The 26,482-nt window shown below is 53.8% G+C and overlaps 1 protein-coding gene across 6 annotated transcripts in view; it reads right to left on the reverse strand.

The window, feature by feature from the left end:
• The window catches only part of YJEFN3 (YjeF N-terminal domain containing 3), a 51,802-nt gene that overhangs the window by 23,063 nt on the left and 2,257 nt on the right, over nucleotides 1-26,482 (reverse strand). For 4 of the 6 annotated variants that reach the window (XM_050934097.1, XM_050934095.1, XM_050934096.1 and 1 more), the window contains one exon: nucleotides 5,603-5,711. In XM_050934097.1, coding sequence (XP_050790054.1) covers nucleotides 5,603-5,711 — 109 coding nt within the window. Of the gene's footprint in view, nucleotides 1-4,939; nucleotides 5,426-5,602; nucleotides 5,712-23,873; nucleotides 24,204-26,482 lie in introns of those variants that run through there. The other 2 variants (XM_050934098.1, XM_050934099.1) reach the window with 2 other exon arrangements.

Below are 26,482 nucleotides of genomic sequence, written 5' to 3' on the forward strand. Positions count from 1 at the left end.
CAGCAGGGAGCCCTCCTCCCGAGAACTTTGATGCACCACCCAAGTAAGAATGGTCCATGCTTGGTCTTGTATGGGATAATCCCTCCTAGTGACAGACAAAAGCCTGATGAGGTTGAGTTCAGAAAAGCCACCCAAAAGTTTGGACACTTCTTCCAGCTAGAGGTGGACCAAAAATACAAAGTTTGGCTCTAGTTCCAAACTTCCCCCAAACCTCAGGGTCTCTGTATCCAGAGTTTGGGATTGTCTCATTAATTTATTTATTAGCCCTGTAGTGACTGGAGACTGGGGCTCAGTGAAGAACTGATTTTTCAGTTTGATGGCCAAACTGAAAAGAAATTCAGTCCCTTTCGAACCCAAACTGAACCTTTTCCATGTTTCGCCTAAAACTGTCAAACGAAGCATTGATTCTGATTGATGTTTTCCAAAGGAAACAGTTTGTTTCTAGATGAAAAGTCAAAACCGTTCATTACAAAAATGTCAAAATGAGCCATTCGGACTTTAAAAAATGAGGAATTTTATTTTATTCAGCTGAAACTATTCACCAGATTTTGACCCAAATTTGCAAGCATTTCAGTTGCCCCAAATCTGCTTTTTTCTGACAAATTTACTAATTGGTGAAAATTTTTTGCCCAGCTTTACTAGAGACCCCAAATAAAGTCACAGCCCTGTGTGCCCAGTGCTAGACACTGACCCTGAGTAAGAAAATTCATGTCTCTGTCGAGACCTGAGTTTTGATTTGAATCCCCTGATCCAGCTATTGACCTACACTACACAGCAGTTTGGGACAGGAAGTGAAGAAGAATCCTATCACTCAAAATGGGAGGAGAATTCTGCAGAGTCTGTCCATCTGCCTACCTACTCCACCTGTCGGCGTGTTCTGACTGCAGCAAAGGGATGCTACCTTCAAAGAAATGTGGGGTGGAATCTGGTGGCACCTAAGAGCAGTTCCCAAAGAGGCTGCCTGGGCATAATACCTGAGTTGAGCCAATTACAAAGATATGGGCTGCTAGATCTCACAGCAACAGGACGGGAAGTGTCATCTCCCAGGTAAGTCAAGATGGGAGGATCACACTTGAAGAGAACAGCAGCTTAGCGGACAGATGGACCAAACTCCAGGCATGACTTGGAAATGACATTGACTACTACAGCTCCAAGATCTTACCCAGCAGCTCGCCAAAGGATAAAACTGGCCCCTTGGTAAATACAGTTTCCCTCCTTGTGGGAGTTAAAGCACATGTTTTAAAGCTGATGGGTTACCGGCTGAGAACTGGACCGCATCGGCCTCTGAGCTTTGCAAACTGAAGGGAAAGGTGATGTTAATTTAAACAGCAAAGCAGCTCCTAGCTACTTCCCCCAGTTTCCATGTAAATCAGCTATTCTGCAGCTCAGTATGGAAAGTGAGCGCCAGGCAGGCTGGGGGCAGCTAGCTCTGGTCAGCTATAGTTCTCTGGTTATTCTCAGCTGCTTTTTTCCCGGGCCTTCCCAGGGAATGGCCGTGGCCAGTGGCCTGCTATGTTCTTGACTCAGCCAGTGGTGGCCAGCATTAGCCAAGCCCTGGTCCTGCTGGAAAGCACCCGGAGTTTGTTGTGAAAGGGTTGTAATTTACAGCTGTATTGGCTTTTCTAGGCAGTAAACTCAGCATCTCCTAGTGCTGCAATGCAGCTCCAGAGAGGGAGGTGTTCAGGAAAGGATCTGGCCTCGTCCCAGAGGTGCAGAGAGGAGGGGAGGAGACTTTACATTCAGTAGGTTGATCCAGTTCTCCTCTGACTCCACAAATGATCTCCTCTTTCCTCTCGGGGGGTGCCTGGGCCTTCTGCTTCTCTCTAGAAGCCTGGTGGTGATCTCCTCCATGCACCATGGTTTCTGTCCTGCAGGTTCATTGCCAGATGGGACTCCCCACCAGCACCCTCCTGAACTAAGCAAAGGAGGCACAGGGCCACCCGAGGGGTCGGTGATGCTGCTGCTGCAAGATGGAAGCCACCAGCAGGGTCAAGCTGGTTCTTCCACAGGGCGATGCAAAGTGCTAGCACTGCCCAGCACCCCGGCCCTTTAAATGCCAACTCGATTCCACTTAGTCCTGCCCATCTGCAGTCTGACTCACCACTGATTTGCTGCAGCCCGGGTCATCATGTCTGCCCAGCAGCGCACACACGCCAGGGATGCCCTGCCAGTATCTCGCCTCGCTTGGGGGGACAGAGCTGGGAATTGCAGCCGGGCTGGCACAAGCCCATTCCTCGTCAGAAGCTGCCAGTGGAGTGAAGAGGGGTTAGCAGCATAGTTCACATTGTCTCTGACTGACCCTCTGTCCTGCCAGCACATCCCTAAGATGGCTCACGCGGCACTGCCCTGGCATTTGGGGGCCGGGGGGTTGGAAAATGGGTCTAGGGTACACACTGCATAGGGCTGACTGGAAGGTACAGGGTCCAGTGAGGACAGGATTGCTCTGCATTGCACTCGGGGAGAGTGAGGGGGCTGCTTTCCCAAGCTCCTGCACTCCCAACTGCACACACCCATCGCATGCACGATGGGTGCTCATTACCCCACTTTACCATGCTCAGCTGGTTTCTGATCAGCTTACACCCACACAGAACTTTCCCCACTGCTTACATCACCATCCAATCTGGCTCCATCTTTGTTAAGGAAATAGGAACCTTCTTCTATTTCCACTAAGACTCCTTGCACCACATTGGCAGCGCAAAGGGCCTGGGCGTGAATGAGAATCAAGCTCCCTTCTTGTTACCTTCTCACGTCGAACTCTGTCTCAGCCCCTGCTGAGCAAATTTGCTGTGGAAATATCTTGAGCTAAATATTTATGAGCTGACATTTAGCTTCTGCATTAAAATCTGTTCCAGCAAAGGCCAGCCTGCACCCGGACTCGGCTTTTGCTATGTTCAAGTGAAAGCAGGAATCAAAGACTGAACCGATGCTGACGTGGGGGCTTGTGACAGTTTGGCTGACGATCCAAAGTGAAAAGCAGCAGCGTCTCACGGAACAGAAGTTTCTGCTGCAGTAGTTAGGAGTGGAGCTGACTCACCCACCTACACACATACCTTTCGGTAGCTTTGCACTTCGCATCCCTTAGGGAAGCCGGGAACCAGCAACAAAACAGCTGTCTGCAGACTGGGTTTATTCTACTAACCAGCTGTTAGCTGCTAGACATCTGTTGACTCTTAGACTCAGACTCTAGAACTGGAAGGGACCTCGAGAGGTCGTCGAGTCCAGTCCCCTGCCCTCACAGCGGGACCAAATACTGTCTAGACCATCCCTAATAGACATTTATCTAACCTACTCTTAAATATCTCCAGAGATGGAGATTCCACAACTTCCCTAGGCAATCTATTCCAGTGTTTAACTACCCTGACAGTTAGGAACTTTTTCCTAATGTCCAACGTAAATCTTCCTTGCTGCAGTTTAAGCCCATTGCTTCTTGTTCTATCATTAGAGGCTAAGGTGAACAAGTTTTTTCCCTCCTCCTGATGACACCCTTTTAGATACCTGAAAACTGCTATCATGTCCCCTTTCAGTCTTCTCTTTTCCAAACTAAACAAACCCAATTGTTTCAGCCTTCCTTCATAGGTCATGTTCTCAAGATCTTTAAATCATTCTTGTTGCTTTTCTCTGGACCCTCTCTAATTTCTCCACATCTTCCTTGAAATGCGGTGCCCAGAACTGGACACAATACTCCAGTTGAGGCCTAACCAGTGCAGAGTAAAGCGGAAGAATGACTTCTCGTGTCTTGTTTACAACACACCTGTTAATGCATCCCAGAATCACGTTTGCTTTTTTTGCAACAGTATCACACTGTTGACTCATATTTAGCTTGTGGTCCACTATGACCCCTAGATCTCTTTCTGCCATACTCCTTCCTAGACAGTCTCTTCCCATTCTGTATGTGTGAAACTGATTGTTCCTTCCTAAGTGGAGCACTTTGCATTTATCTTTATTGAACTTCATCCTGTTTACCTCAGACCATTTCTCCAATTTGTCCAGATCATTTTGAATTTTGACCCTGTCCTCCAAAGCAGTTGCAATCCCTCCCAGTTTGGTATCGTCTGCAAACTTAATAAGCGTACTTTCTATGCCAACATCTAAATCGTTGATGAAGATATTGAACAGAGCCGGTCCCAAAACAGACCCCTGTGGAACCCCACTTGTTATACCTTTCCAGCAGGATTGGGAGCCATTAATAACTACTCTCTGAGCCATTAATAACTACTCAAACCCTTTCAGGTGCGCTAGGGCTAGAGGCATCACACTCTGTGTCCTGGTAGAGTTTCAGTTTGGATCATTGCATTCTGTCTCCTTAACTCCCACGCCTCTCTGCCCAGCCCACTCTTTAAATGGGAAGATTCCTTCCTTCCAGCCAGATCCCTAGTTGGTGTAAATCAGTCTAGCTCCATTGGCATCAGTGGAGTGACAGATGAGGAATTGGCCCTTCAGATGCTATGTGGATACTAAACAGCTGCCATGCCCCACCCCAGAGGCGGGTGCATTTCAGTGCCTGGCAAAGCAATGCCTGTATATACATTTGTAATGCATTCTGGTGTCCTTCAGGATGAATGGCGCAATATAGCTATAAGTCCTTTACGCACAATAATCATTCTTAAGCACTCCAGGGCAAGACTACCTGCTGCAGATGCATGTGACGATGCTAGATGCTACGGTATATTGACAGATGTTACACTCCATCAACAGTGATGTGCTCTATAAATCTTCTACATCGTGTCTCTGCAAAGCCCATAATGCCTTGACAAGTGCCAAACCGCAGGATGTGTCACACGCTATTGAATGACTTCGTCCAGGCAGGTTTGACCCACTTGTTAGTTTTGTCCTGTTGCTCACTAGGTAGCAGGTGTGTATAGGAGAGGAGATCTCCAATATACGGCACTGGCCCATCGTTTCCCACAGTCCTGGGTCAGGATGCCCTGCTCACCTTAGAAGCCGTAGGATAAAGAAGTGCAAAGAAAAAGCCACCATTGGACTAGGTTGCTGTGTAGTTACCCAGAATCCAGTCCCCCAAAGTGCTCAGTGACTTCCCCAAAACCTCTTGGAAAGAGCGAGAAGGCTTTCTCCAGCCAATAAGTACATCTCCAATAGGCCGTAAAACCTTCAGACAGTGCCTCCTGCCCTGCTCGCTCCACACTAACTCAGCAGGGAGAAGAAGCCGGACTATTATAGGGCCTCTGACTCCTCCCATTCCCAGCATGCTTTGCTGGAAGAAAATCACTAGCAAGTTCCCCCTGGCAGTGGGAGAAGGCTGTGCCACACCAGGCCTGTCGAGACTTGTGCTCTCAGCTCTGGAGGTCCCTGGTGCAATCTGTGCTTTGTTGGCCAAACTGGTGGCTGTCTCCCAGATGTTTCTCTGCCTCCAACAAACTGCACTTGGCATTTGGTCCGGAATGGGGAAGCTAACAGAAAACCCAGGCTGGAAGAGGGAAAGAGACCACAGGAAAAGGAAGCACATTCGATAACATCCCGGGGAGCACACTCGCATGCCAGCCAAGCCCCTGGCCCCTCCGAGTAACAATCCCCAGAGCTCCGAGGGGAGAGCACCCTTCTCTAAATCCTGGCATGCTCCCTCTTGGCACAGCGCTGCTCTTACCTTGGTCACAGCCATGGCGCTGGCGTGTCCCCAGATCTCAATCAGCTGCTGCCGACCAAATTTGTAATCTTCCAACAGCTCCTTCTCGATGGCTTCTGCCTCCAAGCGGCTGCAAGGCAAGAGGCAGAGGGGCTGTGAGGATGTTGGTGGTATCCCCCACACTGCACGTGCATGCTCAGGCCGAGCCTTTCCAAAGCGGCTGCCCACAGCCAGGCTCCTGGGTCTATGCTTAGGCTCCGCCCCACGTGACCGGCTTTTGGGACATGCCAATCAGCCAGGAACTACCACGGGAGTCTGAACCAGCAACTGGTCGCCTGCCACTTCGAATACGAGGCCTGTGTTGTGACATGGGACCCTCCAAGCACCAGCCTCCGCAAAAACGCTCCTGCTAGTGAGTTGGCTCAAAGGAATCCCTCTTGCAACCAATCTCCAGCCCCGCTGTCTTTCCCGTGTGAAGGGTAACATCCCAGCCCGCCTCCCCAACAGGGCAGTATTTGGTGGAGGAAGGGAATAATTATTAAGTGGCTACATATCCCAGACCTCAGTCTTGCCCCTCATTGCCCCCTTCCTGCCCTCCCACCCGGCTGTGGCTAGTTCAGAAGTCAGACCTTCCGCTGGATCCTTCTGGGCGAGCTCTCCTCGCTCATTTGCCAAATCCACGTTTGGAGGGACTTGAGCTCCCACAAGGACCTGGCAGGGTTAACCTGGGCTCAGCAGTATCGAAAGGCAGAGCTGTGCACACCTGGCCTTTCTCTGCACCCGGCCCCGGCCACCTGCGTGTGGTACAGTCGCTGGAGAACACGCTAAGGGAAACCACACGCCGAGGAATCTGTATGTTACAAAAAGCTAAACAATGCATCACTTTTTCATTCACTAGTGATCCCAAAATGCTGGCTTTGGAAGTGGACAATGATTGTTCCCATCTGTTGGGTCACTTGACTGAAGGAAGAGAAAATCATGTGCTGTCTTCAGGACAATGCCATTTCATTTGTTATCAAAGGTAAATGGGAAATCCAATTTGCTGTGATGGCCACAAGACTGGGTTCTTTGGGGACAAGGCATCGGGACCCTGGGGTCACTGTCAAAGTGAGATTTGGGGCAATCTGAGAAGTGGGTGGAGTTGTATCCATTTACACTGAGGATCCAATTCCTCACTACCATGCACGCTGCATGTCACTGTCCCAGCACAGAGTGAGTGTGGGAACTGTTACCATTCTGAGCTGGTAGTATTTCACGCTCACTTTGCACGGGGGTCAATGGCACACAGTATGCAAAGCAACAGGGAATCATGAAGCCATCCAGGAGTTTTAAAATATATGTATCTATTTCTGTTAAACAGCTGCCACCACCCATTCCCAGAGGTGGCTGCCTCACTGTGGTGGGTGATCTGTGTATATCAGCCACCATTCACATACATTGCTAATACTCAGCACTTTCCACTTGCAAAGCATTTTACAAGCCATACAACTCCCCTGTGAAATAGCCAGGTACGATCCCTGCTTTATCAATGGGGAAACAGAGACAGAAAAGGCATCTTAAAGCCACAGATGTTGTTAGTAGCAGAAAGGGCACCCCCAGAACTTTTTCACCGCAGCAGCGGCTTGGCTCTGGTCCACCAGGAGGGCTCCCCGCTCTGGGTGTTCCAATACCACCCAGCAGCCCCTCCATCAAGGAGCCATCGGCCCAAACCTGAGCAGAGCTGTGACCCCTCAACGCCAGTTATGCCGCTTAGTTTGGGGACCCATTCAAACAAGGCAGCTGGGGCAAACTGCTCTGGGCAGCCCTCTCCCCCACATCAGCAGCATCCATGCCAGTGATATGCACTGTGCGTAATGTGCGTATGGCAGCAGGCACCACTGAGCAGAAGAACCAAGATTCGAACCCCTCGCCATCCTAGCACTCAGCCTCCTGCTCAAACCACGAGCCCAAAATTGTCTCCCAATTAAAATCACAAACTCAGTTTATTAGGCAACTGGAAAAACAGGCGCAAGGGACGCAGCTTCAGTGTGAAATGTCCTTGCCTTCAGTCAGCTTCCAGACCTGTTATTTAAATATAGCCCATAGCACTTAATGTACATCCAAGGCCACCCCAAACAGCCCAGAATTCTATATTCTGCATGTCCTGCATTGTGTGTTACCGGTGGTGCGAGGCCACTGGACGCCAAGGCCCAGCTGATTCCGCTGGGTTAGAAACTGAAATAGGCCCAACCTCACTGCTGGAAAGTGCCCGGGGGTCTCTGAGCTCCAGCTCCAGCAGGTTGGGTTTATGGTGATGATTCACAGGACAGTAGCCCCTAGAGGTGCGGTCTGAGATCAGAGGCCCATTGCAACAGCCCCTGCCCCAAAGAGTTTGCAACTTAGCCCAGGCTGACCAAGGAAGGGTCGTTATCCAAACTGAGCGACTGATCCAAGATCCCGCACGAAGCCAGTGGCACAGCTGGGAATTGCACCCAGGGCTCTAGTGTCCCAAGCAGGTGCCTTATTGCCCACAAGCTGCCGTCCCTGAAGCTGATGACACCGTCCCAGCTCCCTGGCGTGGGGAGGGTCCGTGCTCAGAAGGGCCAAACAGCTGAGGCCAGGGCAGCATCTCACCCACGCCCAGGTGAACTGAGGGTATGCATTTCTGTTCATGCAGATCCCGGGCCTTTCCCCCAGCTGCCTGGCTTAAACTCTGTTCTGAGGGTCACCAAACCTGGGCTCAGACAACAGGGAGGTGGGGAATTTCACAGGCCTTGGGTTTCATCCCAGCATGCCTGGGGCAGGAACCCGACCACTCCTTCGGGATCGATTGCAAGAGCTCTCCAGTTTATTCCACGGGCCGTGACGGTGCCTAGGAGAAGAGCTCTGTGATGCAGCCATCTGCCAGCCCTCCTAGACCAGGATCTCGCCTGCCCCTGCTGCGCAGAGAAAGCCGGCAAAGCACAGGGCGGTAATGTGCTCTCGGTGGCCAGACTCACTTGGAAAATGGGCAGAATCACGGAGCCGCAAACACGGGGGCCTTTGGAAACTTCCCAAGCTATTTTCTCGGATGCTTGGGAATTTGGTGGGTTTGGAGCTGGAGGATTTGTTCTGACCTGGTTTTAGTTTCCACCCTGGCCCAAAAGTTTCCTGTGGCCCAAACCCCTGTTGAAAGCAGCGTCTAATGTACCCTGGGCTCACACCCTGTGGCTCTGCCCCCTCTAAAGCCTAGGCAATGGGCAGCAGATTTTGAGCCTGCTGATGCTCGTTGCCAGGGCTGGCTCTACAGTTTTCGCCACCCCAAGCAGTGAGCCGAATTGCCGCCGTGGATGGAGGGGGCAATCCGTGTGCCCTTAGGGCGGCACCTGTGTTTCCACGGCGATGGCAGCGTCTATGTTTAGCTGTCCACAGAGGCTTCAGCTAAACATAGAAGCTGCTGCCGAATTGCTGCCGCTGCGGAAATGTGCGTGCCGCCCTAAGGGCACACGGACTGCCCCCGCCGTCCGTGAGGGCAATTTGGCGTGCTGCTTGGGGGCAAAACAGCAGGGACTGCCGCCCCTTGCAGATTGCTGCCCCAAGCACCAGCTTGGACTGCTGGTGCCTGGAGCCGGCCCTGCTCGTTGCAGAGCTAAGGAGGTGCACACTCCCTGATCTGGAGGTACGAGCCCCACCGTCGCCCCTTCCCCTAGCATCAGTGGTTTTCTAGATCATTAAGTTCACTGTAAGTTTTGTTATTTGACAAAATGTCTGCGAGGCTGAGCTGATCCCAGTCCTTTGAAATAGGTTTTGTCCCCATGTGCCTCCGCTGCGAGCTGCTGCTGTCGAGTAGAAAGGGCCCGGTCGTGACATTTCCACCATCTGTTTAATCAGCACTAAAATAGCCAGCTGCAGCCTCTGCACACGCGCCGAACCGAGCCAGGAGCCCAGCGCATGGACCCTCGCTGCCAGCACAGCCGGCTAAACCACACAGCGGATCTTCAGCGACCGCAAACACCTGGCTGTTTTGGCCTGGCTCCACCTGTGCTCTGGAGCCACTGAATGATGGCGGTCGAGATCGGAGGCTGCCCCCATTCTCCTGAGGCAGCTGCTCGGAGATTGATTAGGGCTGCGTGCGTCTTTCAGATTTGGACAGGAATCCGTCCTGTTCTCAAATACAGCTACCAAGCACGGCCACAGCAACGCCCTGGTCATGGCCACCACCAGAGCCGGGGCAAAACGGCGCTGCAGTGGCTGGTGATCAGAGTGCGCCAGCAGCCTGAGAAGCCACAAAGGGGTCAGCGCCATGGTCTCCCTCCCTGGAGCTAAACTGAAATAGGCAAATCGCTGTATTTCGCCCTCCACCCGGACCCTCCCCCCTCGTGGCAACAAGTGGTACCGCACCCTGTAATACATCAGCCATGGGGCACAGGTTTTTGTTACTTATGATTTGTAGCAGCCCCTAACGTAAGTGGACTCCGTTTTAGAACGAAATCCATCTGCAGGTTCTCAAATGTTCCGATACCAGGCAGGGATTTATGCATCCAGATGGCTGAGTCCAAATCCTCTGTTCTCTTTGAGACTCACCCATCCAAGTCAGCGTAAAGGCCTTTTTTTTTAAGTTTAAAAATTATCTAAATCTACATCACCCCGTTACTTGTGTTCAGAGGGGCGTGTCCAAAACTCTATCACAGCAGGTTACAGCAGGCAACAAAACTCGCCATCCGCCCATTGCCTATTTTCTGGCAGAGCACAAAGTGAACTGCAGCCCTGAGTTAGGGTCAACTCTGAATAGCCTCTGAAGGTCCAGAGTCTCTCCCTCTTCTCCAGCCACTTTGCGGCACTCAGGCATACAGGCATCAAGTGGTGTAGTTGGTTCCTTGGCCAGCTGCCCCCTCACTTGGTGTAGGGAGCTGGAAGCGTGGGGCAGCGTGCCCCTGAATGACTCAAATTCACAGCTGATGTAAGGTCCCTTGGAGACCACGGCCAGCCAGTGATGGGCTGGAACTTCCACAGACGCACCATGAGAAGCAGGGCTGAGCTGCGCTGAGCATATCTTAGGGCACAAGAAGAGAGCATCTGCGTCAAAGAACTTTGTCGACAATCCTAACCACACACAGACAGACAGACACACACACACTCCCCCATGTCTGAAGCTGGAACCTTATTGCAAAGATCGGCGCACTTTGAATTATTGGGCCAGCTGGCTGAGAAGTGAATGATGGTCACAAAATCGTGTTTGAAACCAAGAGAAAGCTGGAAGTTGCCACGAGCGTGATCAGAGCTCTAGTGACCACGTCCCCTAACAAAATGTTAGTGATGCCGTAGGATGAGCTAATTATCGCACACAAGAGACTAATTGACATGCTGCACTCCTCATTGAGTTTGTGCATAAAATTAGTGGCTTTCACTGCAGCTCATCCCTGGATACAGATTTGCTTGATGAATTTGGGACAGCCAAGTTGAAATGAGTTTCTTAAATCCCTTCCCTACGCGTGTTGATGTGATTTCCTATAGTGTGGTCTAATAAACGAGCATCTACTGGGCCAGTCTCTCAGCTGGCATGAACTGGTGCAGCTCCATTGATTTCAGCTGGTTTCCTGGAGCCCAGGCCTCAATGGCAAAGGTTGAATCACAATTAAAGAATGAAGGATACAGGCAGCAATTCAGATGCACTTTGCTGTTCCACCACCGTATTCTACTGACACGACTCATTGCTCAAAACCTAATTCCGGAATTAAGTCCCCATTGTGCGGAGCACTGAGGCCCCGGTAATTGCTGCAGAAAGATGCCATGAGTAACGGCAATTCTTGTTGTTAGACTAGATGGTACCCAGGGGTAACAGTAATAACACAGTTTCATGGGCAAAGTGGAAGTGCTCTTTCAGCGTTAATTTGCTGCTAACAACCTGATGCTCAAAGTCAATTCAGGCATTTCTCAGATCCAAACTCATAGCTTCTTGGAATTTAATTATAAGCCAAAACAACAGATGGGCAAGAGGGTTTCCTCCAGCAGCTGGTGTTCGAGCACAATTCCCCAAATTCTTCTGGAACAGGAAACTGCAGAAATTCCCCATCACGTAACAGAAAAGCAGGCTGTCACGGAGTCACCGGGCGATGCTCTGGAACTGCTCCCCACAAAGCCAGTCAGGACTTTGGGGAGCCTCCTCTCCCGTGGAGCAGACTTGTTCAGGGCAAGAAGCTCACACGGCTTCACCTCCTAGGTCTCTCCTTGGAGCATTTAGCATCCTCTGCCCCTCCGTGCGCTTCCCACAGCGAGTCCACCCCAGCGGGGTCCTGGGGAAGCCACCGGGTTCTGCACCCCCACTTCGCAGTCAGACGTGACTCTCAGCCAGCCAGTAAAACAGAGGTTTATTCGATGACAGGAACAGGGTCTAAAACAGAGCTTGTAGATACAGCGAACCGGACCCCTCGGCTGGGTCCATTCTGGGGGGCAGTGAGCCAGACCCCCAGGTCTGCCCTCCACCCTTGACCCCAGCCAGCTCCAGACTAACAACCCCTCCTCTCTCCTCAGCCCCTTTCCCGGGCCAGGAGGTCACCTGATCCCTTTGTCTCCAACACCTTCAGCTGGCACCTTTGCAGAGGAGGGGCCCAGGCCATCAGTTGCTAGGAGACAGAGTGCCAGGCATTTAGGTGCACTGGCCCTTTGCTCTACCAGATACTTAAGAACTGCCATGGGGACACTGAGGCACCAACACAGTATTCAGAGAAACATTAAGAACTTTCCCAGTTCGTCACATCTCTCCCCCCTTCGAGACCGAACTGAGCGAGGTCACTCCAGCCAGTGACCTGGGGAAGTTCGAACCCACCAACGTTCCCATGGATGCCCCAGCATCTCTCCCATTCCTTGGTGTGAGTTACGCCAGGACAGTCCAGTCTCACGCCCTCCCTTAGGTCGGGTGTGCTTGATGGCACTTGCAGGCCGCAGGTGGGAAAGTTTATGCAGCCCACACCCTTTGCCACCCCAATACCCCTGGGGTTCAAGCTGGGATTGGGTCTTTCCCCAGCCCTTCGGTCTGTGATTCGGGCTCTCTTGGTTAAGAGCCCTTATTTTGGCCTTTGCCAGCTCTGGGCTTGGGCAGCCGCTTCCCACTTTGTGGCCCAGACACAACACCTCTTCCATCCCCCCTTACACTTTCCAGCTTTTAATGTCAGTCCCACCTCCTTGAGGCAGCCCAGCCCCCTCTTCACCTGGGACACCTGTTCCTCCCAGATCTGGCTAAAGATGCACATGTTATCAGTGTCTGCCAGGGCCAAGTTTTTCATCGCCCTCTGCTTGTCTAGAATCTCCCCAGGCCTAGGCATGGGGTCGGCATCGGACACTGTGATGGCTTTAAGCTTCTGATAGCCCCCATAAAACCAGATTATCCTGTTTCCCTTGGGGATCAGCCCCACGGGTGAGGCCCATGGGCTGTAAAACGGCTGGATCCCATGTAAAGCCAGCATGTTTTAGACCTCTCTCTCCAGGTTCTGGGCTGCTTTCCCAGTGACTCTGAATGGGAAACACCTGATGGGGAGATTGTCTCCCACCTCAGGGAAGAGATCCCCCCGGGGGTCTTCCCCCTTCTTCATCCAATCCTCCCTCTTCAGGTTCAGGGGTCCCCTCACTCTCCTCCCATCCAGCAGCTCGAACGGGAAGAACCCTGTGGATTCCTGGGGCACCACCAGCTGCCTCCCGATTACCCCCAGTTCTACTTCCCCTTTGGGAGCCCATTCCCGGTACAGGAATCCCTTCTCCTGCAGGGCTCTGTCCCTGCAGCCTTCCCCAAGGGGGTTTGCAGTGCTGTGGCCAGCAAGTTCCCTCAGCTTCTTCAAGGAGGGATCCCTCTGCAGCTCGGTCTGGGATTTAGCGGCTGGGGCAGGGAGTGGGACCTGCTCCCTTTCGCTGGCTGGGCCAGGGGTCACAGCCCCCCTGAGCCCTGTCCCTGGTAGCTTCCTTCCTGCTGTGTAATCACTTCCTAGCAGCACGTCTGGACCAGGCAAACCTGTTTGGCAGCTGACCTGCCCTGCCTGGGTGTCCCCCCACTCAGCTGGGATCTCAGCTGCCCCCGTGCTCAGCACTGCCCTTGCTGTCCCAGTGGGGGCAGGCAGCGAGCTCTTTGCTCTGGTCACAGCATCAGAGCCAGCGTGAGCCCCCACTCCGGTGTGCAGGGGGGCGGGGAGCATCTCTCCCTCCCATTCAGCCCCAGGGGGCTGGTTATAGGTAGGCAGGTATCCTGAGCCCAGCAGCCCCTCCCCCCTGCCAGCCAGGTTATTTGCATTTTCACTGACCATTTCCATCCTAGCCAATTGGTTCCCTGGATTTGAATTCAAACCCTCGGCCATTACAGGAGCAGGGCCTGGATCCTGTCCCATGGGGAGACAGTCACCCCCCAACAGGGCCTCCCAGCCGATATCCTGGAGAACCCCAACTACCAGCCAGCCCAACCCCTCCTGGGTCTGCACAGGGATCTGGGCCATAGGCAGGGCGAGGGGCTTCACCCCAGGGAACTTCACCCAGGTCCCACAGTCCCTCAGCATCTGGGGCTGCACCACCACAGTTTTCTCTGTCCCAGGGTCTTGCCCCCGCAGGCTTGTTTCCCCACTGACCCCTGGGCAGCCCCCTATGTCTCTCTGCTCCACCATCACCAGTCCACGCTGCTGCTGCTTCTCCTGCAGCTTTTCCTCAGGCTCTTGCTTTCTCTCACGGTCCTCTCGCTCTCTCGGGCTCTGCTCCCATCCCATCTGTCTCCAATCTTCTGATGGGGAACCCAATTGTGAAGACCCTCGTCTGACTGGGGACCAGACTCCCGGGGATGCCTGGCTGATGCTCCAGCTGCTCTCAGATCCTCTTGTAGCCCCATCTGGGCCAGGAATCTGCTCCTCAGAGCGGTCCTTCTCCTCCAACTGCACGATTAACTGTGCCTTGGTGAATTTCCCCATGCGTAACCCTCTCTTTGTGCACAGGATCATAATGTCCTTCTCAAGGAGATGGTGATAGACCATCACTTCACCGTTCCCAAGTGGCTCTGGACTCACAGGCCTGTGTGCTCTTGGCTCCCCCATGGTTTCCAGGAAGAACCCCTGGTGTGCCAGCCCTTCTCGTGATCACCACCTCTTTGCCAGGGTCGAGCTGCAGACTCCTCCGCCCCTGGGACTGCTCCTGCAATCCCCAGGGGAACCCTGCTACTGCAAAAATCCTTCTCTCTCCCAGGGTCGAGCGGCAAGCTCCTCCGCCCCTGAGACTGCTCGCTGCAGTCCTCAGGGGGACCCTGTTACTCCAACAGTCCTTCTCGCTGGTCACACACTCCCAGAGGTTAACTGCCCCCTGAAACCGTCCCTCTCTGAGCCTTCAGCACGCCTGGTCCTCATTATCCCTCCTTTGTTTTACTGCTCCCCAGTCACTTACTGCAAGCAGTGCCATTCACGGGGTGCAGTACGTCCCGCCGCTGCCACCAGTTGTCACGGAGTCACCGGGCGATGCTCTGGAACTGCTCCCCACAAAGCCAGTCAGGACTTTGGGGAGCCTCCTCTCCCGTGGAGCAGACTTGTTCAGGGCAAGAAGCTCACACGGCTTCACCTCCTAGGTCTCTCCTTGGAGCATTTAGCATCCTCTGCCCCTCCGTGCGCTTCCCACAGCGAGTCCACCCCAGCGGGGTCCTGGGGAAGCCACCGGGTTCTGCACCCCCACTTCGCAGTCAGACGTGACTCTCAGCCAGCCAGTAAAACAGAGGTTTATTCGATGACAGGAACAGGGTCTAAAACAGAGCTTGTAGATACAGCGAACCGGACCCCTCGGCTGGGTCCATTCTGGGGGGCAGTGAGCCAGACCCCCAGGTCTGCCCTCCACCCTTGACCCCAGCCAGCTCCAGACTAACAACCCCTCCTCTCTCCTCAGCCCCTTTCCCGGGCCAGGAGGTCACCTGATCCCTTTGTCTCCAACACCTTCAGCTGGCACCTTTGCAGAGGAGGGGCCCAGGCCATCAGTTGCTAGGAGACAGAGTGCCAGGCATTTAGGTGCACTGGCCCTTTGCTCTACCAGATACTTAAGAACTGCCATGGGGACACTGAGGCACCAACACAGTATTCAGAGAAACATTAAGAACTTTCCCAGTTCGTCACACAGGCGATGCCCAATGTGGGTGTCATTCAGAAGTAACTCCGCTGAACATAATGGTATCAGATCAGTGTGCATGATAGCAGAGGATTATCATCGCCAAATGCATGTTACAGTAGCATCCAGAGATCCCCATTGATCAGGGTCCGGTTACGGGAGGTTCCACATCAACCCATAGTCAGACAGTCCCTGCCCTGAAGAAACACAGCGTGGGAGGGGAAACAGCATCATGGAGAGAGGCAGTGACTTGCCCAGGGTCACCCCGGGAACAGCACCAAGCTCCTGGACATGCTGCCTAAGCATCACAGCGTCATAATCCTCAGCGCTCAGCTAGTGCTTTTCATCCATAGATTGCTCCCATTTTGCAGATGGAAAACTAAGGTGTGGAGAGACAACGTGACTAGCCCAGTGCCAATAGCCCAGTGGCAGAGCCAGGACCAGACGCCGGTTCAGCCGAGGCCCAGTCCAGAGCACTCCCTAGGAGGCTGCATCAGGCCTGCCTTGTTCCACCCAGCCTCTTCTCCCATCTCTCTTCCTTCAGAGGCTCATCCGATTCCTGCTGCTGCATGGCTCAACAAATAAAGAGCATTTTCCTAGTCCTTGGGTGCCCCCTAGTGAATTCCAGCCCAGGGCCCAGCCCCTGCTAGAGACCTTGGCCCCGTAGTGGCATTCCTCTAAATCCCAGGTTCGGGGCACACACACACGGAAGGATATTGAAGGTTTGTATCAGGTGTGAAAGCTTTGTCCTGGCAAAGTGCTCCACAGCCCTGCCACAAAAAGCAGCTGCATGGAACCCTCCACTCCCAGCCACTCAAAGCCTGGCTTGAAAAGACGCCGTTATCCACAAGCCTCCCTAAGCCCAGCCTCAGTGCCCAGCTCATCACATCCCAAAGTTCAGTGCAGCCGGGAGTGTTTTAAAGCTGAGCAGATGAGATGGGGCATCATTCAGCTCTGGCAATGCCTCACTCTGTTACCCTGGGTTTTATTTTACAGCCATTTGTCCCTCCTTTTCGGTTCCAAACACTTGTGCTGCAAAACTCATTGGTGCCCGGAGAAGCAGCCTGGCATCTCGGAGCCATGCAGCAGTTCTACCAGCGGGAAGGATGATTGGGGGTTTACAGCTGACGAGCCAGATGGAAACCCAGGGGCCCCTGGTTTAACTTCCAGCCCTGCCACTGACTCCCTTGGGTGACCTTGGACAGTCACTTGGGCCAGAGTGGTCCAAATAGCTCCGCCTGGTGGCGATGGAGCCCTCTGGAGAATCGGAGCCCTTGAAAATCATTTGAAGATTTGGGCTTCAGCTCCCCACCTGTAAAACGGGGATACTGATCCTGGCTTTCTCCCACTCCTGTGTCTGTCTTGTCTTTTCTCTTACATGTATGTACAGCACCTAGCACAATGGGGCCCAAACACAGCTGAGGCGTCTAGATGATACTGTCATACAAATTATAACAACAACCTCGTTAACCTGGGGCAAGTCACTTAGCCTCTGTGCCTCAGTTTTCCCACCCACAAAAGTGGGATCACCGAGGGTTGACTCTAAAGAGCTTCGAGATCATTTAGACAAAAGACATTCCGAAAGCCCAATGCATTTGATTTTTGTGAAACGAGGAAAAATGAGCAAGGCTAAAAATAGATTGGTAGATTAGATAGAAGCTATTATCTCTCGCTCCTCCTTACCAGACTCTTAAATACATTTTCCCATTTCCTCTCCCAGCACTGGGCTCTCTAGAGAGATTAATCTCATTCCATTTAATTCGCACAGGGAATTCAAGAATGGCAGAACACAGAGATACCTATCAGCCAGGAGATGAGTGAATGTTTAATGGGATGTTTTTGGGATGCTGCACATCAGGAGCTGGATGGGAGGCAGATACACATATGTAACATTGAAATAATACAGTCAATGCTAAAGGCAATTTTCAATTAGTGTCAGAGCAGCATGGGGAGGTGGGGTGGGAGGGGACATCTGCACTAAAAGAGCTGCACAAAGCATTTGCTTGCCAAAGGTTGATCGGATTCTTTTCCCCCCCTTCTTCAAAGGCAGTCGGAGAAAAGCAATTATTTTGGTCATTAATGCACAGTGTCCCTGTCATTATGGGTATTGTTAGCAGCTGCGTTTGTACTCACACTTAACAAAAGCCCCTTATTACAGTCCTGTGTGTCTTTAAAAAAGATTTTCTGCCTCTAAACCAGGGGAACCATCTCCTTTAACTCCTGCTGGAGGGGTCAGGCTGGGAAAAAACCCGGTGGTGTTCTCCCACACCTCCAGGTCTACCCACTCGAGGCACCACAATGAGATGCCACTCCCAGCATAGCATGGAGCCCTTCATAACATATTCAACCCTCTAGTGTTTTGTGTGCATTGGCAAGCGTGAAAGAGTTAAGTGTTGACATGTAACTGCCAGCATTAGGTTTCAGGGAGGCAAATGACCGGGAAAGGGATTTTGCTTAATGGACGTTTTCCCCCACTCCTTTCAATGACACTTATTTAACTCCAAGGCCTAATTAACCATCGGAAGAAAAGATGGTTGTGAAAAAAAAAATCAACATATTTCTACCCTTTCCATTCCAGGTGCAAGAGCTCACCCCAAATATCTTGTGAGAGCTCCAAAAAACGCTGTGCAGTATGGTTGGCTGTAACACACACCAGCCAAGGAGAGCCGCCGGCAGGGTTTGTGGCACTGGGGGCTGAGTGCCCCAGACAGTGAGTCTGGACAGGGCGCTGTGACGCTCCTGTTCTACACAGCCAGTTGAAACTGGACACAGCTCTGCTCTTGCAAGGACCTGACTGATCCCTGAGCACCACAAGCTGCAGGCCTAGCCCCGAGCATTAGCCCAAAGGAAATGGCTCTCGCACCCTGCCAGCCGCTGGAATGTGGCCCGTGCCCACAGAAGGGGCTGGATTTGAAGGGAAATTGCCCCAGGGTAGAGTCTGTTCAGCAGGCAGCTATTGGCCTGGCCCTGTTTTCATCAAGCTATTTTCACACCCATCTCTCCAGCACTCAGCAGCGTGATCAGGTGACAAGGGTGCAGCCCTACGACCCAGGACCATGGGATAGGCACATCCCCTGGCCCTGCCTCAACTGTCTGATCTTTTTAGAGTCTGAGCAATTAGAGGCAGAGACTGGCCCTGCATCTGTGCGTCACGCCAGGAGTCAGTGGCAGGGCTGGGACTTAAAGCCATGAGTCCTAGCCTTGTACCTTCTCCACAAGTCCCACCATCAGGTGGGATTTGGTGCCCTGGTGGGGCAGCATCTGAGCTATGCAGTCCAGCTAGACACACTCATTCCCCCAAGCAAGCATCCACTGAACAGGATTCTGCTGAGCTCCCGCCTCCCAAAACCCCTTTGCAGGGCAGGGCCGAGTAGCTCAGGGCCCAAGGTTTTAATGTCCTGCCCATCAGCAGAGCAGCGATTTTAGATTCAGCTTGGACGGCTAATCCCCCATGGATGGGCCTTGCTTTGCGTGCATGAATCTAATAGCAACGGGGATGTAAAATGGAACAAACTGGAAATTCAAGTCCCCTCCCAGAGGCCCCATTCCCCGTAAGTTTGGATTCTTCAAACCCCTTTAGCATCCTCCTCACTGCTGTTTGGAGAAGAGATGGAGAAACTAGTTAGAGGTGCAGGTGCAAACGCGGCTAATGTCATTGCATTGGGTTTTTTGTGTTTTTTTTTTTTTTTTTTTTAAGGCTGTCAATTTAAGAACACCCACTAATAGTTGCTGTGGTAACTGACACAAAGGATATGTTAATGGTGGAACTGCACTTTCAGGTCACTCTTTGTAGCAAGGGGGTGTGTGAGCGAGAGGGAGAGAAAGACTTCTGGGGAAATTCATTAGCACAAGGGAAAAAACGCTCACTTAATAATTGATACCCCTCCATTTACTCCCTGTTGGTCACTGTTGTTCTTTGAGTGTAAGTAACTTCTCCCAGCAAAAGGAAACACACGGCTGGGAGAAAGTGTGTGTGATGGATTCCAAATGCTAAACTGCAGTCCACTTCAAGGAGGGCTGACAAGAGATCTAAACCGCCACCGTTTTCACTGGAGAAGGTTTCCAGACACTTAGGGACAACAGAATTTTTTTTTTTTAAAGTCAATGACGGGTTTTCAGAGTTGCTGGCTCACGTGGCTGTATCCTCACCACTGTTGCTGTTTTTCTTAACCTCAGGTGAACACACCAGATTCTGAGCTTTCAGTTCCAAAATGGTCAGTTTCTGGCCAGCCTGGTTACAAAGAAAAGCTTGAAAACATGGCCTCTAAAGGCTGAAAGGCCAGAAGGCAAATAAACAGAACCCAACATGTGTTCTTTTAAAAATCTCACAATCCTTAAGCCAATCTCACAAACTCATGATTGTTGCCTAGATTCAAACATCCCCTAAACACCAGGGAGGCACGGTTTTGGAAATGCAGAGCAGCCACAGCTCCAGCCGACACCAATGGAAACGGAAGGGAGCGGGGGGGAATCACCTAGCCTGTGTTGTGCCAACTCTGGAGAAGCAGGGGTGAAGATGGGATTATACTGGCCCAGCTAAAAGGCTCCAGAAAAGCAAACCAAGACAGTCCTTCATTTGTGCCAGGGATGAGCCCCAGCACCTCCCGGTTTGCAGCATCAATTACAGAAGTAAAAAAAATTTGCTGGAGCCCCAGCACCTCTTTCATTACAAACTAAGCACTGGACCAAGGGGCATTTTGCCCTGGGATGGCAGCCAGCCAAGCTGCAGGAGTGCAAAGCCTTAGGGTCAACACGCCTGATGCTAGTGGAGCTTGATGGGCACAGCCACAGCTCACTCTGGGTTCAAACCACTTTGCCAGCCTAGATCCCCTGAGCAGAAAGTGCACCAGGGCCAGGTTCAGCGAGGTGCTGTCCATCAGCCAGGCTGCTTTGCATGTGCAGAGGCAGCTGCCAGTCCAGCAGCAACCGTCTTACACAGACATGGAGACAGGCTCGTCCTCTGGAAGCAGAGCACAGGCCTAAGGGCTGAGCTGCCACCAGGGGCATATTAATGATTAATCAGCTCCCAGAACAGGCTTTCCAAGGGCAATGGAAATGGAGACTCCCGAGGGACCAAAAGCAGTTTAACCCTGGATGAACCGCATGCAAGCAGAGCAGCCAGCCAGGCAGCCCCTCCCAGCTGCCCTATCCTCTCAGGGGGACAGGGGGATGTCTGGATGCGACCCCAGGGAGGACTGGGTCTGAGAGCCCAGCAGGAACCTGTTGTAATGCCAGAAATGCAGATGCCGGGAGGCCTTTGGGGGAGGGGGAGATGGATGCAGCACAAATGCAAAGGGCACAAGCAGGGCCCCTCTCCCATCGCTGCCTCCACAGAGCGGATTCAGGGGCAGCCCGGGGGGGAATTGGGCGGGATCGGAGCTGCAATTCTATACCCAGGGTTTGTAAGATATCAGTTTAAAAACAACCCTATTTTAGCCTTCAGCCCCTGGCGACAGGGGAACTGCATCATGGCATTGCCCGGCCAGGCCCTGCCCCCCATGGCGTTCCCATCTGCCTCACCCCTGTCCCCTACGACCCGCTGTGTCTGCCCTGTGCCCCACAGTGCTCCCCATCACAAACCAAGCTCCCCCACCGGACACACACTGACCCCATTGCTGGGCGGGGAGGTGTGGGAGCAGCCTGGGCACTGTCAAGGTAAGAGCTGGGGGGGGTTCTTGGTTCATCCCCTCACAGCTCATCCCCCAGAACCCTGCCCCACTAGCCAGCCCATCTCTGTTGCCTCATTGACAATGAAGGAGCTGGGTGGGCGCCCACCAGCAAACAAGCTGGCTGAATCCATGGATACCCGGGAAGCAGTTTCCGTAGCAACGGCAGCTACTCCAGCTCTGAGCCTCTCCTCCACCCACAGGAGGCTGAGGGAGGTCAGGGCTGACTAGCCATGCTGTGGGCAACAGGCCTTGCGCTGGCATTAGCCCCAGGGCACTGGGGAGCTCCGTGATTTTTCCTGAGGCTACGGGTTGGGGAGGGCGGAGGATTGGGGCCAAAGCAAAGGCAGGAGCTCAGGGATTTCTGGCCTCTCAAGCGCCCTTTTGCCTGGCTAAATTCACTCTCCCTACACATCAGAGCATCTGCCAGCGGGGCAGTCCCCACCAGGGTAGACTAAAATATCCGGTGCAACATCCCATAGGGCTGGGGAGGGGGATGGTGGGAAATCAGCCCCAGGAAAATCCTTGGTGCGAGGGACAAAATCTGCAGCCCCTGCCCACTGTGCAGACACGCCAGAGGCCAGCGCTATCCATTTTCCCAGTCTCCAGCCGAGTGAGCCCAGCGGCGACGGGGACGTAACAAGGCAGAACTGGCCACGCCAAGCATCAATTGATCCCGGCCGGCAGCATTTAGGGCTATGCCTGGGAGCAGCCAGAGGGATGATCAAAGCCATCAAGATTTTAAGCAGCTCCATGGCCGGCACCCGAAGGAGGCTCAAGAGCTGACAAATGACTCTGTCGAGGATACCCCGACCTGCTTCCAGTTCATCTGCAGGGATGGCTCTGGCAGCCACACCCCAGCTGGCTCAGCAGTCGTCCCCCCGGCCCCAAATCCATTCCCACTTCTGCCCCACCCGACTGGTGGCTCACTGCCGCAGAGCACTGACCAGAACGGAAGTGACACCACGCAGGGCACCGGCAGCAGGCGCCAGGATTCAGGGCGAGGCAGATGACCCTCAATCCTGAGCCGCAGCCCCCCAGCTATCCCATCCCTAGGCCCCCGAACGCCTCAGCTCTCAGCAGTAGGCACAGGCAGGTCTCTCTTTCAGCTAAGCCCGGGCTCCCTTTCACAGCGAGCTCCCTTTCACATCCATCCATCTTCCCTCAATCGCTTTTTAATTTTGTAATTACAGCTAAACACATTACAATTATCTGGGAAGCTGCATTGCCTCCGGCGCAGCAGCGCCAAGCTGCCGAGAAGCTCCCACATGGAGTCAACCTTGTCCCTGACTCCTGGCACAGATAGAGGCTAGGGGCTGCCCTGGCTGCTTCCCAGCCTGTGCTCAACTCAGAGGTCCAGCACGGTCCCCAGGCATTGGCTCAGGCAGGGGGAGCTGTGCGGACTCTGGCCCAGCCCTCTGGTTCAGTAAGCAATCACAGATTCAGTCTCCAGCCAGAACCTTCTGCGTCCACTTCCCCCATGGTCACTCCTGGCTGGAGCTCCCGGCTCAGCAGCCAGCATCTCTGCAAACCCCTTAGGGGTCCAGGCCCAGACCCCCAAACCAGTCAGCCTCCTAACTAACCAACACTAGACAGTTTGGTGGGGTAGCACGGTTGGTTAGGGGGCTGACTGGTGACATTCCTAACCTGGCAAGAGCCCCAGTGAGCCTGACCCAGAAGTACTTTTACAAGGACAGCTTATTTTGCTCAGGGTACAAAAGCCCCCACTTTTTTTTTTGCCAGTATAAGTGTCATTTACACCAGGAGAATGGGCAGGTACAGCTATGCTGAAATAACTGCTCCAGCCAATCTTCCCTAGTACTGACCTGGCCTAAGCCTCTCACACCACTAACAGCATTAAATAGCTTTTCGATCCTGACCCACAGTCCCCGCTACTCCCACTCTGGGGACCCCATTCCCCACCTAGAGCTCCCTACTTTTGCACTCACAGGAGGCTGGCAAAGAGCTTTGTTTATAATGCAGAAACATTTCAACTAGGCACAGAGCAGAGAGGGAGCCCAAGAACACATGGTAATTATGACCTGGTCCTGTTGATTAGATCCAGCCTGATTAATCGCACAGCTCTACCCTGCCAATGTCCTGGTGCCAGGGGCCTCAGGAGAACAGAGCTGCAAGGAGCGGGAGCGACTGCTGAAGATGCTCATTGTATCATCACCCCAGGCTGGGTCGCCATGTGCTCACGCCTGGAGAAGCCCTGATGTGTGGGGAGAGACTTTCCCTGCACTGCACCTGCCAGGAGCCTGCTCAGCCCCAATGTGCCTCAGCCAGGAGCTCAGTACCACTGGAGGGGTGGGGCCCAACCTGGCACTAAAGGGACCTTTGCACCCGATCACACCCATAGCAGGAGCAGAGCATCTGCAAATGGCTGCTGAGTGGCTCTGCATCCGCCCTAGCTCCCCCACAACTTCCTCTGTACCTTGGACAGTTCCCGGAGCTGTTCCATCTACTAGCAAGGCCAGCCCAGGCCCATCAGTCAAGGAAGAAGAGAAGTCCTGGGGTCCCAGAGGAGAGAAGGTGCCACCAGCACTCAGTGCTACCTGGAATCCATGTGAGGCAGCTAACAGCTGGTGAGGGGATGTGCGGTGAAGTTCGTACCCTCGCTGGCCGCATGTCTGCGCAGGCAGAGATGCAGCATTATGGGTGGAAGCTGCATTCTTCGGAAACACCAGTTAGCAGCTGATGGAGCAGACTGATGACAATACTGATGGAGCAGGTGGTTGGAGACTGCCGGGAAGGCCCTATGTGCCATCAGCCTAGGCTGCTATCTAGTATTTGTATTACAGTCTCCCCAGCTGAGATCAGGGCCCTGCTATGCCAGGCGCTGCACAGACAGCGAGCAGCAGTCTCTGTCCTAGAGAGCTCACCGTCTGAAAAGACAGAGTGGGAGGGGAAACTGAGGCACCAGGCGAGGCAGGAACATGCTCAGGGTCACCCAACAGGTCACTAACAAAACTGGTAATAGAACCTCTGGCCAGCAGCCCTAACCACTAGGACACACTGCCTCCACCCTTTCCACATCTCCTCTCACTTGTTCTGTGCTGCTAGCACCATGGAAACTTCCCCCTCCACCCACATTCCTAGGGTGCCACTTGCCCCCGCTGGCTGAGGAGGCTGAAGAGGCAGCTGCAGGTCCAGAGTTTTCCTAAGGGCCGAGCCCACCCTGACAAGGGTTCCCAGGTCCTCGTCCCTGCAGCCCCACACGCAAGGGCTTGGCCAATTCAACCCTCCCTGTGCAGCCATGTCTGGAGAGGACACAGCCAGCGCTCCCCCAACCCCGCCTGCTGCAGGGATACTGGATTCTTCTTCCCAAGCCGCAGCCTCTGTAGGGGGAAGTTACCCTCCTCCTCGAGCATCTGGCCCCAGGCCAGGCAGGAGCCACTGGCCTGGGTGGATGGAGTAGCGTTCAGGGCCCCTCTCAGGAGAAAGCGGCCCCACCCTAGCAGACAGAACAGGCCCAGTTTAGAGCCAGGACAGCGTTGTCTCTCCGCCCCACTACATGAGCCCCGATGGGGAATGACCCCCAGCACACAGCAGGTCCCCCAACCTGCCCCTGGCCAGCCTGCAGGAGTCACCCAGGAGGTGTGCAGCGGGTATCTAAGCAGGGCCCTGGCCCAGCTGGAGATATTCCAGTTCCAGGACAACTCGGCTCCCAGGAGCTGGGAGTGGAAGAGGGCAGGCTCAGGGTCCAATTTCCAGGAGTGCTTGGCTGGTGGGTCCTCCCACAGGGCAGGGTGATGCCAGCTGGCCCATCCTGGTAATCCTGGCTTTGAGATGATGCTCTGGGGTGTGCCCCATTCCCGGTCAGCCTGTGGGAGGCCCATGGGGAACAGCTCTCATCAGCTTGTCCTGTCAGCATGAAGGCTGAGGTGCATCTTTGTGTCCCTGATACAAATGCCACGCGATTTCTCTCACCTTCCCAGGAGAGGCATCCCCAGAAGGGCCAGGAGGCCTGAGTAGCTGACAGCCCCTCTGCATGTGGGGGCAGGGCTGGGTGACACCCCCAGAGGCTGTGGGCCGTACCTCATGCGTCCTCCATGACGCCCCTCTGCTCGAATGTGGAGGGGCCTGGCCGATCCTCCCGCCAGGGACTGAGAATGGAAGTCTCTTCTCTCCTTGGCCCTGGTATCCCCCTCTGGGCTCCCCAATGAGATCACAGCGACTGCACTAATCCAGACCATCCCAGTGCTCTGGATACCTCCCGCAGCCCTGCTGAGCCACCACACCTCCTGTGCGCCAGAGACAAGGGACAAAAACCACTGCCAAAGGTGGCAGCTGGATGGCCCTGGATGCCCCAGTGGGTGCAGCCGATTAAGATTCCGTGCCAGCCCTGGGACCTGTCAGCTGTGGGAATTGTTCGTTCCAGCTACTGAAGTACCCACGGGGCTCACTGAACAAGAGGCAGCCCTAACGCTCGGAACTGGTGCCGTCTGCCCTCAGCTCAGCCCAGAGCTAGCACCCGAGAACAGCACAGCTCACACGCCGCCAGCACCCGCCGACCAGCTCGATGACAACAGGGAAAGGGTGTGCTCAGAAACAGCAGCCAGTGTCAGCCGTCAAGCCTCAGGGCCAGGACAGGCACACTGTCATGGACTGAGGCTGCCCTGCCTCACTTGGGGAACCCGAAATAGCTCAGCACACTCACGCTCGTGACACTCTGCTTCCTGAGTGCCTGGGGCGAAGGGCAGGGACACAGCAGGTGGCTCAGAGGAGAGTGTCTGCCAGCACTTTTGAATGGAAGACGCTGTAGGAAAAGACCCAACACCGGCTTGCACCTCACACCAGTGCCTGGGGGCATGGCAGTGGGGGCTCTAGTGGGCAGGGTGGCAGGGCTGCGGCAAGCCCATTCCCTGCCCATGCCTGAGAAGGGTGGCACTTTCTCTTTTCTGTCCAGGAACAAACCCTCCAACATCCCTAGGGCTCCAACCCCTCTTTGGGTCAGCAACTCTGCTGTGCCCTGCCCGCTCCCTTGCAAGCTAGCCCAGGCTGCACTCGCTCTGCCCACATCCAGCCTCCCGTGCCCTGCAGAACCAGACGGGGAATTCAGCTTCCTAAACCAAGCTCAGCGATAGCAAGAAAGGGGTGCGGGCAGCCAACCAGCAGCATGGGCACCTGCTCCAGCCACCCCTGCTCATGCAGAAACTTTCCC

The sequence above is a fragment of the Gopherus flavomarginatus genome, chromosome 24 (genome assembly GCF_025201925.1).
Source record: "Gopherus flavomarginatus isolate rGopFla2 chromosome 24, rGopFla2.mat.asm, whole genome shotgun sequence".
Taxonomy (NCBI): Eukaryota; Metazoa; Chordata; order Testudines; family Testudinidae; genus Gopherus; species Gopherus flavomarginatus.